General features: G+C 34.5%; 1 protein-coding gene across 1 annotated transcript; it reads left to right on the forward strand.

Moving 5' to 3' along the window:
- The first annotated feature begins 2,451 nt into the window (after window positions 1-2,451).
- On the forward strand, window positions 2,452-8,073 carry Cd69 (CD69 molecule). The gene is made up of 5 exons (XM_026410901.1): window positions 2,452-2,527; window positions 5,092-5,214; window positions 6,207-6,406; window positions 6,756-6,856; window positions 7,875-8,073. Exons 1-5 carry the CDS (start codon window positions 2,464-2,466, stop codon window positions 7,981-7,983), a joined length of 597 nt encoding a protein of 198 aa, XP_026266686.1. The 5' UTR covers window positions 2,452-2,463; the 3' UTR covers window positions 7,984-8,073.
- Window positions 8,074-15,660: the final 7,587 nt, after the last annotated feature.

Genomic DNA, 15,660 nt, shown 5'->3' on the forward strand with positions numbered 1-15,660 from the left:
TGGAAAAGATACATGACAAAGGTTATCAGTTGTATGTAAGAATATTTTCTTTCTGACTCTTTAGAACCCACAAACTAGGAATAGTTCAAGTAATGTCACAGATTTATAACAGTGATGTTATATTTTGCATATTTCACAAGAGTATGTTAAATTAGTGAAATTATTGACAGAGTGTATATATTAATCCAAATCTTCAAACTTTACAAAGATAAATAAACATTTAAAAAAAGTTTATCCAGACATGGTAGTGTACACCTCTAATACTAGTGACTGTGGAGGTTGAAGTAGGAGGATTGCCAAATTCCAGGGTTCAATATCCAGTACCTAAATAAATAAATAAATTATAGAAGTTCAAAGAAATTAGCAAAGACATTTGCAATAGTCCCTGCTATTCCTCTAAGTATCAATTTTAGCTCCTCCTTTGTCATACAAAAATATTCTCATACTCCTTTGCTGTCCAATGGAAGTCTAAAGCCATGTATTTCTCAACTATACAACACTGCAAACCTCCTTGAGTAGCACCCTGTATTTTGGAACTTTAAGAGTTTTGAGCATATTTTTTCATTAATTAATGAAATTATATTCATTCCCCCATTCATTTAGTGGGCATGTGTTGTACGTGTAGTGGAGTCCAATTACTATAACAGACGTTAGAGTCACTGAAGGGAGAAGTCAAAGTCCTTTCCCTCAAGAAGCTTACACTCTAGTAAGGAAAGTAAATGATGTGCAATGACATGGTATTAGTTATGACAATGATATAGAGAAAGCAAAGGTATGGGAGGTATAGAGTGTGATGTTATATTTTTTGAGAGCACAAGTAAAGGAGTCTCTGGGCAGATGACACTGGATCAGCCTGTGAATTAAGCTAAAGGGAAAGCAAAACTTTCAGGAAAATGAAGGAAGAGCTCTTCATAGAACACATGTTCAAAGAACCTGCAATGGTAGCATGTTTAAGGCTTGTGTGGAACAGCATGGAGATTACTATTGAGGAGGATAGTGACTAAGAGGGGAGGTAGCCAGGGGCCAAACCATATATAATCCCTTCCCAACTATAAGAAGGACTTCAGATATCATGGCACCTTTAACAGGATGCCTTTGGGGGTAGAGGGAGGAGGAATTGAACTTCTCACTAAAATGGTATGACTTACTTAAAATACATCCAGTTGCTACATGGAAAAGGTCCTAGGAAAATAAAGCAGAGGCAAAGAGAGATCTTGGGAACACCATGTTCCTCTGTGTGACTTACATGGACAAATACACCTGATGACCCAACTAACTTCTATAGACAATCATTTCCAACCCACCTAAGCATACCATTATCACAATGCCTTTACTCTGTAAATAGAATGACTTCTCTAAAATAAGTGATTCTAATGACAAAGTTTGGGCACCAAAATTAACCAAAGTGGTATTTTGATTCCCTCACCTTCAAGTCATGGTACCTTGACATTCTGCATTCATTTTGTGTTGACCTTAATACTTATCTGGATGAGATCATTATCATAACAGTATATTTTCTTTTTTTATAACAGTATATTTTCATAGTAATCATCCCCAAAAGGTCTGAAGCTTCAGAGAGATCTGAGCAGAATAACCAAAAAGCTCAGGGAAAACTAGAAAAAAAGATATTATTTAGGTGAAAAAAAGGCAGTCTAAGTGACAGTGAAGTTTAAAAAAAATAGCAGAGATGATGAAACAGACAATTTAAGATAAACAATTTTAGAACACGGCAAGGAAGTTCCAGACCACAAGCTTTCTATTTCCTGTATTAAGGCAACTACTTAGCTAAATGACACCTTAAAGGAACTAGTCCCCAGGGAAGAAGGGAGTGACATACTTCCGAAAGCCAATGCACAGCTTCCTAAAATGTTTCCAAGCTGAAGTGAGATTCATGAGAAGGAAGATTCTAAAATTCTTATAAAGCAATAAATCATCTAGACCCCAACAGCATCAGGTACATAGTGTATGTTTAATAAATACTAGTTGTTAAATGTATGAATGAATGAATGGGATTCCAGGAAACCATTACACTCTCCTCCAAATTATTTCCATATCAACTAGGAAGTTCTAACCCTTAATTCTTTACTTAGATTATGCTATTTTCTACATTATCTGAGTTCTAAAACTTTAAGGAAGGATGTTTCTGATTCTGGGAAAATCCCACTTGTCTCTTCACCACGATGCACCTATAGTTAACTAGTGAGAAAGCACATTTCAGACAGCAGGGAAAACCCACACCTCACCACAACAACACACAGTGAACTGTCTGGTCCACTGGAGCGTAAATTAAAGAGAACTGGCAGAGTTAAACAAGTAGGAGGTAAGAGGAAAGGGGTGGAGTCACCCTAAAGGAACATAAATGCTGAGAAGCCTCAGAGACTCAGATGCTGAACATAAGCTCCAGGAAGAACTCCCAGTAGGTTGACTTGACTTGAGATCCACCAGGGAACCTTGAGAATAAGGATGAATTCTGAAGACTGTTCCATAACAGAGAAGAGCTCTCTGAATCTGGAGAAAGGACAAAAAAGTAAGTCACCCCTGATTCTTACATTCCAGTAGTATTTCTATAAATGACATACAGTGGTACTGGGGCAAGAAAATAGGGCACTTTTAAAGAGTTTGGTTGGGTTCCATTTCAGTCAGCAGAAACTTGGAAGAGAGAAATTCCTCTTGTGAGAAGATAGAATACCTGCTAGAGTGGAAGCTACAAGGTGACGCTCAGAAGAAATTTAAAGATCTTTTCCTTTAAATCAACTTTATAGCATCTCAATTTTTATATTGAAATAAAAAATTCCTAGTCCTAGCCTAGTTACTCTCCATTATTTTTCCATGTCCACCTGTGCCTATTCCAGGAAGTTTTACCTCTCCCTGTGAAAAATTCTGTTTTTCACAGACCATAACTTTCTTGATTGTTTACCCTTAGACCTTTGCTTTCTGTGAGCATCATCCTGTTCATGCTGTGTTCTCAGGACAGTATCTTTTAATTGCTAAATATGTACAAGTTTCCAGTCTGAGAAAACAGCTATATGAGCGTCTAAACATTTACAGTGCTCAATGGCAATTTATTAAGAGAATGAAAAGAAATCTTAAAAATACAATCTTCTGTTTTGATGTTCCTTTGAGGGCTCTTTCCCTCAGTTTCACCCTCCAATTTCATTTTTATAATCACTGACTTCAACTTCTAGATGAGCAGACAAATTTTCTTTTTTTCTTTTCATCAAAGTGCTATTATCTTGTAATTTTTTTCTTTTCTTCTATTTTTCTGTTTTATTCACACATCTATTCTATTTCCTAGTAATATAATTTTCTATTATTTTTCTGTCTTGTTTCTGTAAGACTTTCCTGATATTTTTTCATTTATTCATTTTACTTCCTAATAAGTAGTAAGCTAAAGCACTATTAGTATTTTGAGTTAAGTTGTAAGCAAGAGCTGTCCAGTTAATAAAGGAATGTGTTAGAAACAGCACAGCCAAAACAATCTCTGAGGAAGAAATCATTTTCTCAGTGTATATCTACTAGATTGGTTTACTCTAGAAAAATATTACTTATTTTGATTAACTTATTATTTGTTTTAAGAACATGAAGTCAAGTGTGACTAAAAAGTGTAAGACATGTAAATTTTTAAGTAACCAGGTGAACCACGACTTTACAGCCCAGTCAAGCTGCTAAAAAGTAAAATGATTTTTAAAAAGATATTAATGAATGTATTCAATAAAAAGAGCAAGTGGAAAGAAGGATGAGATACAGAAATCATTAACTTTACCTGAGATCATACAGATTTATTGTTGAATGTTTAATCTGTGTTTCCATCATAGTTATCTTAGTAGTATGAACAATTGCTGGCCATCGCTCTTGAGCAAGTTGATAGGTAATAAACAGGTGGGTCTGTTTTCACCCTCTCCATTAATGGAGAAAATCTATAATCACAGCAAAAGGGTGCTGTTGGGGGAATGTTTTGTCACCTAGGTGATAGAGCAAATGTGGTTAGCCATACCCCTTACTAATGTAAATAAAGTACAGATCTGGGCCAACGGGCTGAGCTGGCTCTCATGTTCAACAGCTGTGTGGATGTGTTAGGGCTTGCTGAGGAGTCAGAGGTATTGCTGCATTGAGTTCAAGCAGAATGATTGAGTCTCACGTGGTGGAAAGTGAAACTAGACAGATGTTGCCTGACCTACCAAAGGCTGTCTCTAATGATAATTGTATACAAGTGTAAAACAGGAGGAATTTCTTTGAGAAACTGAGAGAAATAGAACTAGACAGGAATAAAATAAAGGTCTCTCTTGCAAAATCTGAATGCAGACATACATTGGGAAAAAGAACCCCTAGAATAAGCAAAAGTTGATGTTGACACTAGCTATTCAGAGGAGTAAGAGGCTGGATCATACACTAGGGGTTTATTTGATTTTTTTAAGAAACTGTTTCCAATTTACTCTCCTACGAACAATGTATAAAAATTTCAATTGTTCCACATCTGCACTAACTTCATCAAAAATACTCTCAGGTGTTTAAAATTTTATATCATTCTAGCTTTGTGATTTTTTATTTCATTACATTATCTATTCCAATCCCATTCATATCATCTCTCTTAAAGATATCTGTGTCTTAACTATAGGAAATTTGACATTTTTATGAAACATCTCTTAAACAGTAACTGCCAAGAGGGTAAGGGATTATCCCATGATGGCTTTTTTTTTTTTTGTATATCCTCTAGGGCAATTGGGTGCTTAATAAATACTGTATTATAATTAAAACAAGAAAATGATAATGTGGTTAAAATTCTTAGAGGTACAAAGTACATCCATTGTGTATATTAAATTCATATATGAGTATGTGAAAATATTGGGTGATATTTTATGACCTCAGAACTATGACTGAAATGTTTTATTTTTATCTAATAAGAAATTTTCCAAGTTCACACAAAATTTTGGAAAAATTAGTTTTCCTTTTCACAAAATATGTTACCTATCGACCTTTCTCTTCCTCTCTGTTTCTCTCTCTCTCTTTCTTTCTTTCTTTCATTTAAACACCACAAAAGATTGCCCCATCTTAAGGTCTGCCTGAATTCATCAAAAACTTTCTTCCTTTCAGGAAATGCCACCAGCCTCCATTATGAAACACATCATGAAGGGTCTCTTCAAGTTCCTATTCCATGTGCTGTAATGAATGTGGTCTTCATCACCATTTTAATCATAGCTCTCGTCGCCTTATCAGGTGGGTCTTCACTTCATGAGTTCTTGCAAAGTCTCCTAGCTGTAAGCATTGATGCCCAGCTGAAATCAATAGGTATTAGCTCAGTCTAGTTAATCAGAAATTGTGTTCAATTTAGGATAATCTCATATACTATACATGGCCAAATTTCTAATCAGTACAAAATATAATTCCATGTTCTTTGAATGATTACTACATTGCTTTTATGAGTATTAAGTGTCTATGATTTATATATCACTATAGGAGAAAAGCACAGTTGAGCAGACTTTTACATCTAGAAGAAAAGAAGCTAATATGAATTCTAAATGAAGAGACATTTAGCTAGAAAAAAATGTGTATTTTCCATTCATCATTGGCAGAAAAAATAATATCTAAAGCATAGATTAATAAAAATTGGCCAGTCATTTATTTTTGTCTCTTATCCCAAAGCCACACAATGGTAGTTCTGAGTTATTAAGACTATAGCTAGAAATTATCAGTCAGAAGTGACGTGGTACTGAATACATACTATTTTATCATGTATACCAATATACACCTGTGTCTTAACTATAGGAAATTTTACATTTTTATGAAACATCTCTAGCCATTGATCTTTCTTTACTTTGATTTATTTACCTGACAATTACTCTCTACTTCATCTCCCAATTTAGTATTGTACCTCTTGTATCTTCAAATTCCTAAATCTCCACCTCATTTAAACTTACAACATTACTTGGAATTTACAATGTATATTACACTTTCTAGTTCAAAGACTACTTCTAGGATTTTTTTCTATCTTCCCTGCCACTGTCTGAGTGACCAAAGAGATACCCATTATGCTCATACCTCATCTGATGATGAATAGACACAAAGAATAGTTAGATAAGTGAGAAACTGCTTTCTTCTTCCTTCTCTCTTTCCTGGTTCTCACTCTCTATCATACCTAAGCTAAGTTTACATGCTGAATCTATTTGATTTCTTTTGTTACTAAAACAAAACCGTTTTCCTTTTCACAGTGGGCCAATATAATTGTCCAGGGCAATATAAGTTCCCAGTGCCTTCAGACACCCATGATTCTTCATGCTCAGAAGAGTGGGTTGTGTACCAGAGGAAATGCTACTTTATTTCCACCACAACAAAGAGCTGGATTTTGGCAAAAAACTCTTGTTCCAAAGATGGTGCTACTCTTGCTGTCATTGAATCTGAAAAGGACATGGTAAGATTCAAAAATAACTTCACAAAATGATGTTATTTTGTTTTAAATAGGCAATCTGTGGTTTCTTTCTGAGTGAAAACTTTGTATCTATTGCACATTTAGGAAAATTGTCACAGAAGTGATATGATCGCTCTGAGTTCAAAATGAGACTTCAATATGGACTTTGAAAAGTGATTTTTGACTGCTTAGCTTCAAAGGCCAGAAGTCCAAATAAGCTTCTGCTATACAGAAATAATAAATGATCAGCCTTAGTCATTGTGCTTCAAATTAAAGCTTTTAAAAATCAGATCTAATAAATACATGTTTCCTCAGTCAGTTGTTTAACATAACAACTCCTTTATGTTTTAAGAACTTCCTGAAACGATATGTGGGAGGAGCTGAACACTGGATTGGGCTGAACAATGAAGATGGTCAGAAATGGAAATGGTCAGATGGCAGAGTTCACAACTGGTAAGTCAAGAAGTTTCTTTATTGTTCCCAGGCTGGCACCCACAGGAAAAATGCTTTCCCTTTCTTCTTTCATTTAACTTATTTTTTTTTCTTTTCTTCTTGCAAATCCCAGTTGGCTGTGAAGGTTGAGATACTCATGAGTAGAGCTCTTAAAATTTTCTTTTATACACTTATATCCAATGGACTCCTTTCAAGACAGTCTTTGTTATATTTTTATCAACTTAGGATTCTGACAATAAATTCTTATAGTAATTTTTCCTCAGTAAACTCTAGTATGAATGATCGAAATTAGCCTGTTTGGAAATATTCTAAGGAGATGACTGATGAGATAGTTCCTGGAAAAAAATTTCTTCTTTCTCTTTCCTAGTTTTCATATCTGCGTGGATAAAGAACAACATAATCAATGCCTAATTATGAATTTCTATGAACCTGAAGAAACTTGCCAGGGAATTTAAGATACTTATTCTGTTTTTGAGAGACATTTTATAAGTTTGGTGTTGATTTCTGCTTTCTCAAAATTCAGAATGGAATAAATTTCTCACTATTAATAATTTTAGGATAATTACAGATACAGCATCAAGATCAAAATTCAGATCTATAGTAAAGGGATCCTTAATATGTGTCCTTACAGTCTCATATCTACAGATGGGCTGCAAGATCCATAAACACCCTAAATATGTATTCACAAGTATGCATGACTTTTGAATGCATGTAATTTCTGAAGTATTTCTTGAAGAATCAATGAACTCAAAATGACCTAGAATAACCCCGTTGTTGACATGCCTACCAAACAAATGGAGCACTTTACTCTTAACTCTGTATCTTTTCTCTGCATGCTATTCCTTCATTTTTTTTGTCTACTGTCCCACAGACTAGACTATGATAACTTGACTGGCAGATTTGTCTCATAATTTCTCCTAAAGAAAACATAGTAGAGGTGACCATTAAGTTTATTCTCATGTAACTGAATGGAAATGAAGAATTGAAAATAATTTTGAGTGTCTTCATTGTTTGACAGGTTCAACCTGACAGGGTCTGAGAAGTGTGCATTTCTGAACAACACAGATATCAGCAGTGCAGAATGTGAGAGAAATTTACCCTGGGTCTGCAGCAAACCCTTCAGATAATGAGCAAGCATATTCACTCAAACCATTGTTGCTGGAACTAAAGGAAAATTTTGTCAAATGATGCTACTTTGTGTCAGAAATGTCCACAAAGACATGGTGAACAAACTTTTATAAATCTGTCTTTGGAACAAAACGGAGAGAAATTCCAGGAAAAATCTGCATTATGGACTCCTTCTTCTGTGAGCTGAAAATATTGCAGGTTGATTGACAGTCATGTCCCAAGAATAAGGAGAATGACTATTACACTCTTCAAATGCACTTTATGTACTCAAGTCCAGAAGGTTAGGAATTATTATTTATTGTTGAATGACTATGAACAATGAGTGTCCTTCCTGCATTTGTGCTGCTTGAAAAAGCTGATGGTGGAGGCAAAAGGTGAATGTAAACAAAGGGAATTTTAACTAGGAATGGATATTTGGTATAAATGAATTTCTTAAACTTAGCATTTATAAGTGAACATGTTTATGAAACTAAACTGTATAATATTTTCCTCTACTTGGAGGCCTTTGCCAGGTTACTTTGTCATATTTATCCCCCCAAAAATAGCATTTGTCTTTCTTTTTTTTAACTTCCTCAATTGTAGACAGGTCTTTGTCAATGGTACGAATTTCTTTGCCTTTAAAATCATCCACATAGTGTTTTTTGAAGAAATGACAAAAGCAGAAACTATGAAGAATATTTGAAAAACAGACAAAAATGTTGAAAAATGTGCAATATATGGAGTGGCAAATCTCTATCAGTAAATGCTCTGTATTGTTCAAACTTGGAATAATACTAGTCTCTTCTGGTAATAAGGTTGTGCCTTTCCTAATCAGCTTTGTCATGTGCACTACTTCATGTGAAGCATTTTCTGTGCAATGAAGTATGTTTGTTTGTTTGTATTTTGTGTTCAGCACAATTATAAGCTCATTTGTTGTATGTGAAAATAAAAATAGAATCAACACCATGGGTTCCAAGAAGTGTTCAAACTACATTAAACATCATGTGCCATATTAGAAAGCAGAAAACAGAATACTATGATTTTCTAAAATTCCTGTTTATAGTAAAGACTTACTTAGTTTTATAACATCGTTAATACCTTTGAAGTTATTTTTATACCCATGTTTTCTAAAGGACTGTATCCATTTTTCTTTGTATTGAAGATGCTTGGTAACATTTGGTCCTCATAAACAATGGCTTAAAATATCTTATTCAATTCTGAGGTGCTATATATATATTAATTATTTACACCAAATAATCAATTAAACAGAAATGGGATACTGTATGATATCCATGGGTATTTCAATCAGGAACAAATTGAATTACTTTCCTAATTGTTTTTCAAACATATTTTTCAATATTTTTTTTCTGAACATTGGACATATATGATATTCATGGTATCTTTAACCTGTTGTCACCACCAATGGCATATAGAAAAGAAATATGAATTTAAAATACTTCTTAGTAAAAAAAATAGATAAATTTCTTGACCTTTGAGCTCCTCTTGTACAATGAAATGTCCCCTTAATGCTAATAGTCTATCATTAATGACAGCATTCTACTCCTCAGTCATGTGAGAAGCTGGTATCCTATAAAATGTGTGTTATATAATGTGCAAGTGGAAAGTGTTGCTGGTAAAAGCCAGAGGGTAGGAGGCAGGTAGCCTGAGTTTCATTACTGTCACCCACTGGCTACTATGTGAAATATGCAGGTGAAGTGTTCTTTTCAGAGGAAGAACTTGAAATTATGTTGAAAAACCAAAACAAAACACAGATAACTGGCACATATAAGAACATATAGTAATTTTTGGCACATATCTTACTAAGATGAGTCTAGGTTACAGATTTAACATTTTGGATATTATTGAAAATTTTGATTACCTCAGCAAATTAGCTATTGTAATTAGAATTAGCTAGAAATTTACTTAAAATTAGTTAGAAACTAAATTACTTAGTACATGAAAATTAACTTAAAACCTAGTTCATAGCAAACCCTAGACATGTTTTAAATATTAAGAACTGATGGAGAGTGGATCCAAGATGGCGGAATAGAGGAGACACCGTTTCTGGCTGTTCTGTGCATGAATCCGAGAAAGCAGTCAGGCGGCCTCTCCACAGGGTCTCACCTAGATGGAATACAACATCTCAGAGCATGTGACAGAACCGCATACAACAGATTTTCACAGAATATTCCAGAGCTGTGAACACCCAAGCAGAACTCAGAGCCTCTGTGATTTGGTAAGACTCCAGATTCTGGTCCCAAAGCCCGGTAGTTGGAGGAAATGCGTGACTCTCAAGAGGCAGAGCAGAAGAACCAAATCAGCACCTCTGCAAAGCTGCAGAACTCCAGACTACACTCCACTTCCCACATTCTAGCCACAACACAAGGACATCCCAGCCCCCCCCTCACCTCACCAGACACCCCAACGTGGGAAACAGACGGACTCCATCTTGGAAAACCTTTCTTCCTAGTTTTTGGTGGGCATGGCTATCAGCACGGATCTGTGACTGAACAGGTACCTGGTTTCCAACTTCCCTCACAACCCCAACATATGTGAAACCAAGAACTTTGCATGAAATAGAACTTTAAGAACTGAGTAACCAGAATAATATAATATAGAGGAATTGGATAAACACCTCCTCTTTTTCTTCCTTTCACTCTCTCTCTCTTTTCTCTTTCTTTTCTTTTTTCTTTTTCTTCCTCCCTCTCTTCCTCTTTCAACCTCCTAATTTTACTAGTTTTACTTCATGTAGTTTTCTAAATACATATATGTGTTTGTCTTTATGTACCCTACTGTCCTCACACATACTTGTCTACCCTAAATTACCTGTCTATTCCCCTGCTACTAACTCTCTTCATTAGAGTTCTCCTCCAAATTTCCTAAGTTATATTAACCCCACACCCTCACATCTTTCTCCATTACCATAATGTCCTATGCCTGACCCCCAGATCTCTATCCACCACCAGAAGCTGTACATGTTTTATGAAACTACTGATTATATTTTAAATAATAATTGAATCCAACATTTATGGACATTGAGACTAACTATAAATGTCTTAATAACAATAATTCATTCATAGGTGATGTATTGTTCATATTGGAAACTGTTAACATTTTCTTTCCCCACAAAGGAGGGATCTTGGAACTATACAAGAGTACTACAAATCTACAGGGTAAAAAACAATAACACAGCAGTCCCACAGAGCTGAAAAGAAAGAAATGCAAGCAACATGAAAAGACAAGGGAAGAAAGTACCACAAACAATTCAAGACAACACATTATTAGAAGAATTAAAAGCTACAGCAGATAAAATGACAGATAAAGTTTTCAGGATATACATGAATAAAATGTTTTGGAATATCAAAGAAGACAATAGACAACAAATACAGGCAGTGAAAGATCACTTTGTAAATGAGCTACATAAAGAAGTCCAAGAAGCAAAAGATTACCTCTACAGGGAGATAGAGGTTATACAAAACAAACAAACAAACAAAAAACCCAAAGAGAAATCCTTGAAATGAAAGAAATAATAAAACAAATTGAAAACTCAAATGAGAGCATCACCAGCAGAGTAGACCACTTAGAAAACAGGACATCAGACAATGAAGATAAAGTATATCATCTTGAAAAGAACATAAACAGCACAGCAATAATGGTAAGAAACCACAAGCAGAACATCCAAGAAACATGGGATAGCATAAAAAGACCAAATTTAAGAGTTATTGGGATAGAGAAAGGCATAGAGGTCCAAGTCAAAGAAATGAGCAAACTGTTCAATGAAATAATATCAGAAAACTTTCCAGACATGAAGAATGAAATGGAAATTCAATTTCAAGAAGCATTCAGGACTCTGAATGTGAAAAATCACAACAGATCCACACCAAGGCACATTATAATAAAAAGGCCCAACATACAGAATAAGGAGAGAATTTTAAAAGCCACAAGAGAAAGGAATCAGATTATATATAGGGGTAAACCAATTAGGATAATGGCAGATTTTTCAATACAGACCCTGAAAGCTAAAAGATCCTGGAACAACATATTTCAAACTCTGAAAGATAATGGGTGCCAACCAAGAATCTTGTATCCAGCAAAATTAAGCTTCAGAGTTGAAGATGAAATAAAAACCTTCCATGATAAACAAAAGTTAAAAGAAATGATAGCTAGAAAACTGGCACTAAAAACATCATTCGCAAGATATTTCATGAAGAGGAAATAAAAACAACAATAAAAACAAGCAGAGGGAGGTAGTACACTAAAAGAAAAACTAATTCAAGAGGAAAAGCAAGTCGAGTTAAATAACAAAAATAAACAAATATGGCTGGAAATACAAACCATGTCTCAATAGTAACCCTAAATGTTCAAGGCTTAAACTCACCAATCAAAAGACATAGGATAGCAGATCAGATTTAGAAAAAAGATCCAACAATATGCTGCCTACAGGAGACTCATTTGATAGGAAAAGACATGCACAGACTGAAGGTGAAAGGTTGGGAAAAATCATCTCTCTCACATGAACTGTGGAAGCAAGCAGGGTCTCCATACTCATATCAAATAAAGTAGACTTCAAGCCAAAGTTAATCAAAAGGGATAAAGATGGACATTACATATTGCTCAAGAGAAACATACATCAACAAGACTTAACAATCATAAATACATATGTCCCAAACAATGGTGCAGCTATGTTCATCAAACAAACTCTTCTCAAGTTCAAGAGTCAAATTGACCACAACACAATAATTTTAGTAGACTTTAACACACCTCTCTTACCACTGATAGATATTCCAAATAAAAGTTGAATAAAAAAACTATAGAGCTCAATAACATAATTAATAACTTAGACTTAACTGACATATATAGAATATATCTACCAGCATCAAGAGGATACATTTTCTTCTCAGCAGCACATGGATCCTTCTCAAAAATAGATCATATACTATGCACAGGGCAACTCTTAGCAAATACCAAGGAGTAGAAATACTACCATGCATTTTATCAGATCATAATGGAATGAAATTGGAAATCAATGACAAAATAAAGAATAAAAAATACTGCATCACATGTAAACTGAACAATATGCTACTGAATGAACAATGGGTTACAGAAGACATCAAGGAGGAGATTAAAAATTCTTAGAGGTAAATGAGAACAAGACACAACATATCAAAATCTCTGGGACACTATGAAAGCAGTACTAAGAGAAAAATTCATTGCATGGAGTTCATTCTTTAAAAAAAGAAAAAGTCAACTAATAAATGACCTCATTCTACATATCAAGCCCTAGAAACAGAAGAACAAATCATCAGCAAAAGCAGTAGAAGGCAAGAAATAATTAAAATCAGAGCTGAAATAAATGAAATTGAAACAATTGAAAAATTGACAAAACTAAAAGTTGTTTCTTAGAAACAGTAAATAAAATTGATAGACTCTTATCCATACTAAAAAAAGAGAAGGAGAGAGAGAATTCAAATTACCAGGATATGTGATGAAAAAGGCAATATCACAGCAGACACTACAGAAATACAGAAGATAATTAGAAATTATTTTGAATCCTTATACTATAATAAAATAGAAGACAGTGAAGGCATTGATAAATTCCTTAAGTCTGCCCAGGTTGACTCAGGAAGATATACACAACTTAAACAGACCAATATCAAGTGAGGAAATAGAAGAAGCCATCAAAAGACTACCAATCAAGAAAAGTCAAGGACGAGATGGATACACAGCTTAGATCTACAAGACCTTGAAAGATGAATTAATACCAATACTCTTCAATTTATTTCAGGAAATAGAAAAAGAGGGTGTACTTCCAAACTCATTCTATAAGGCCAATATCACCCTGATACCAAAGGTAAACAAAGACACTTCAAAGAAAGAAAACTTTAGACAAATATCTCTAATGAACATAGATGCAAAGATCCTCAATAAAATTCTGGCAAATCAAATACAAAAACATATCAAAAAGATTGTGCACCATCAAGTGGGATTCATCCCCCTTGATGCAAGGGATTCATTCCACTTGATTCATCCCAAGGATGCAAGGTTGGTTCAACATACAAAAATCAATAAATGTAATTCATCACATCAATGGACTTAAAGATAAGAATCATATGATCATCTCAATAGATGCAGAATAAGCATTTGACAAATTACAGCACCCCTTTATGTCCAAAACACTAAAAAAGTCTAGGGATGACAGGAACATATTTCAATATTGTGAAGGCTATCTATGCTAAGCCTCATGCCAACATCATTCTAAATGGAAAAAAAATGAAGGCATTACCACTAAAATCTGGAACAAGACAGGGATACCCTCTCTCACCACTTCTATTCAACAAAGTTCTTGAAACACTTGCCAGAGCATTTAGACAGATAAAAGAAATTAAAAGGATATGTATAGAAAAAGAAGAACTTAAACTAGCATTATTTGTTGACGATATGATTCTATACCTAGAAGATCCAAAAAACTCCACCAGAAAACTTTATAACTAGTAAATGAATTCATCAAAATAGCAGGATATAAAATCAACACCCATAAACCAAAGGCATTTCTGTATATCAGTGACAAATCCTCTGAGAAGGAAATAAGGGAAACTACCCCATTCACAATAGCCTCAAAAAAAAAAAAAAGATAGTTGGGAACCAACTTAACAAAACAGGTGAAAGATCTATACAATAAAAACTACAGAACCCTAAAGAGAGAAATCAAAGAAGACCTTAGAAAATGGAAATATCTACCTTGCTCATGGATAGGCAGAATTAATATTATCAAAACATCCATACTACCAAACGCACTATACAGGTTTAATGCAATTCTGATCAAAATCCCAATGGCATTCCTCATAGAAATAGAAAAAGCAATCATGAAATTCATCTGAAAAAAATAGAGACCCAAAATAGCTAAAGCAATTCTAAGCTGGAAGAGTGAAGCAGGTGGCATCACAAATACCAGATTCTGTAGATTCTATACTACAGAGCAATAGTAACAAAAACAGCATGGTATTGGCACCAAAATAGACTGGTAGACCAATGAAACTGAATAGAGGACACAGAAACTAATCCACAAAATTACAATTATCTTATATTAGACAAAGTTGCAAAAAACATGCAATGAAAAAAAGATAGTCTCTTCAACAAATGGTGCTAGAAAAACTGGAAATCCATATGCAACCAAATAAATTAGACCCTTATTTCTCATCATGCACAAAACTTAACTCAAAATGGATCGAGGACCTAGGAATTAAACCAGAGACCTTGCATTTAAAAGAAGAAAAAGTAGGCCCTAATCTTCATCATGTGGAATTAGGCCCCAACTTCCTTAATAAGACTTCTATTAAAACCAAGAATCAATAAATGGGATGGATTGAAACTAAAACCTTTTTTTTCTCCCAGCAAAAGAAACAATCTGTGAGGTGAACAGAGAGCCTGCATACTGGGAGCAAGTTTTTACCCATCACACATCAGATAGACCACTAATCCCTAGGGTATATAAGGAACTCAAAAAGCTGAACACCAATAAAACCCCAAATAACCCAATCAGCAAATGGGCTAAGGACCTTAACAGACACTTCTCAGAAGAGGATATACAATCAATCAACAAATATATGAAAAAATGTTCAACATCTCTAGCAATCAGAGAAATGCAAATCAAAACTACCCTAAGATTTCATCTCACTCCATTCAGAATGGCAGCTATT

The sequence above is a fragment of the Urocitellus parryii genome, chromosome 5 (genome assembly GCF_045843805.1).
Source record: "Urocitellus parryii isolate mUroPar1 chromosome 5, mUroPar1.hap1, whole genome shotgun sequence".
In the NCBI taxonomy this organism is placed as follows: domain Eukaryota; kingdom Metazoa; phylum Chordata; class Mammalia; order Rodentia; family Sciuridae; genus Urocitellus; species Urocitellus parryii.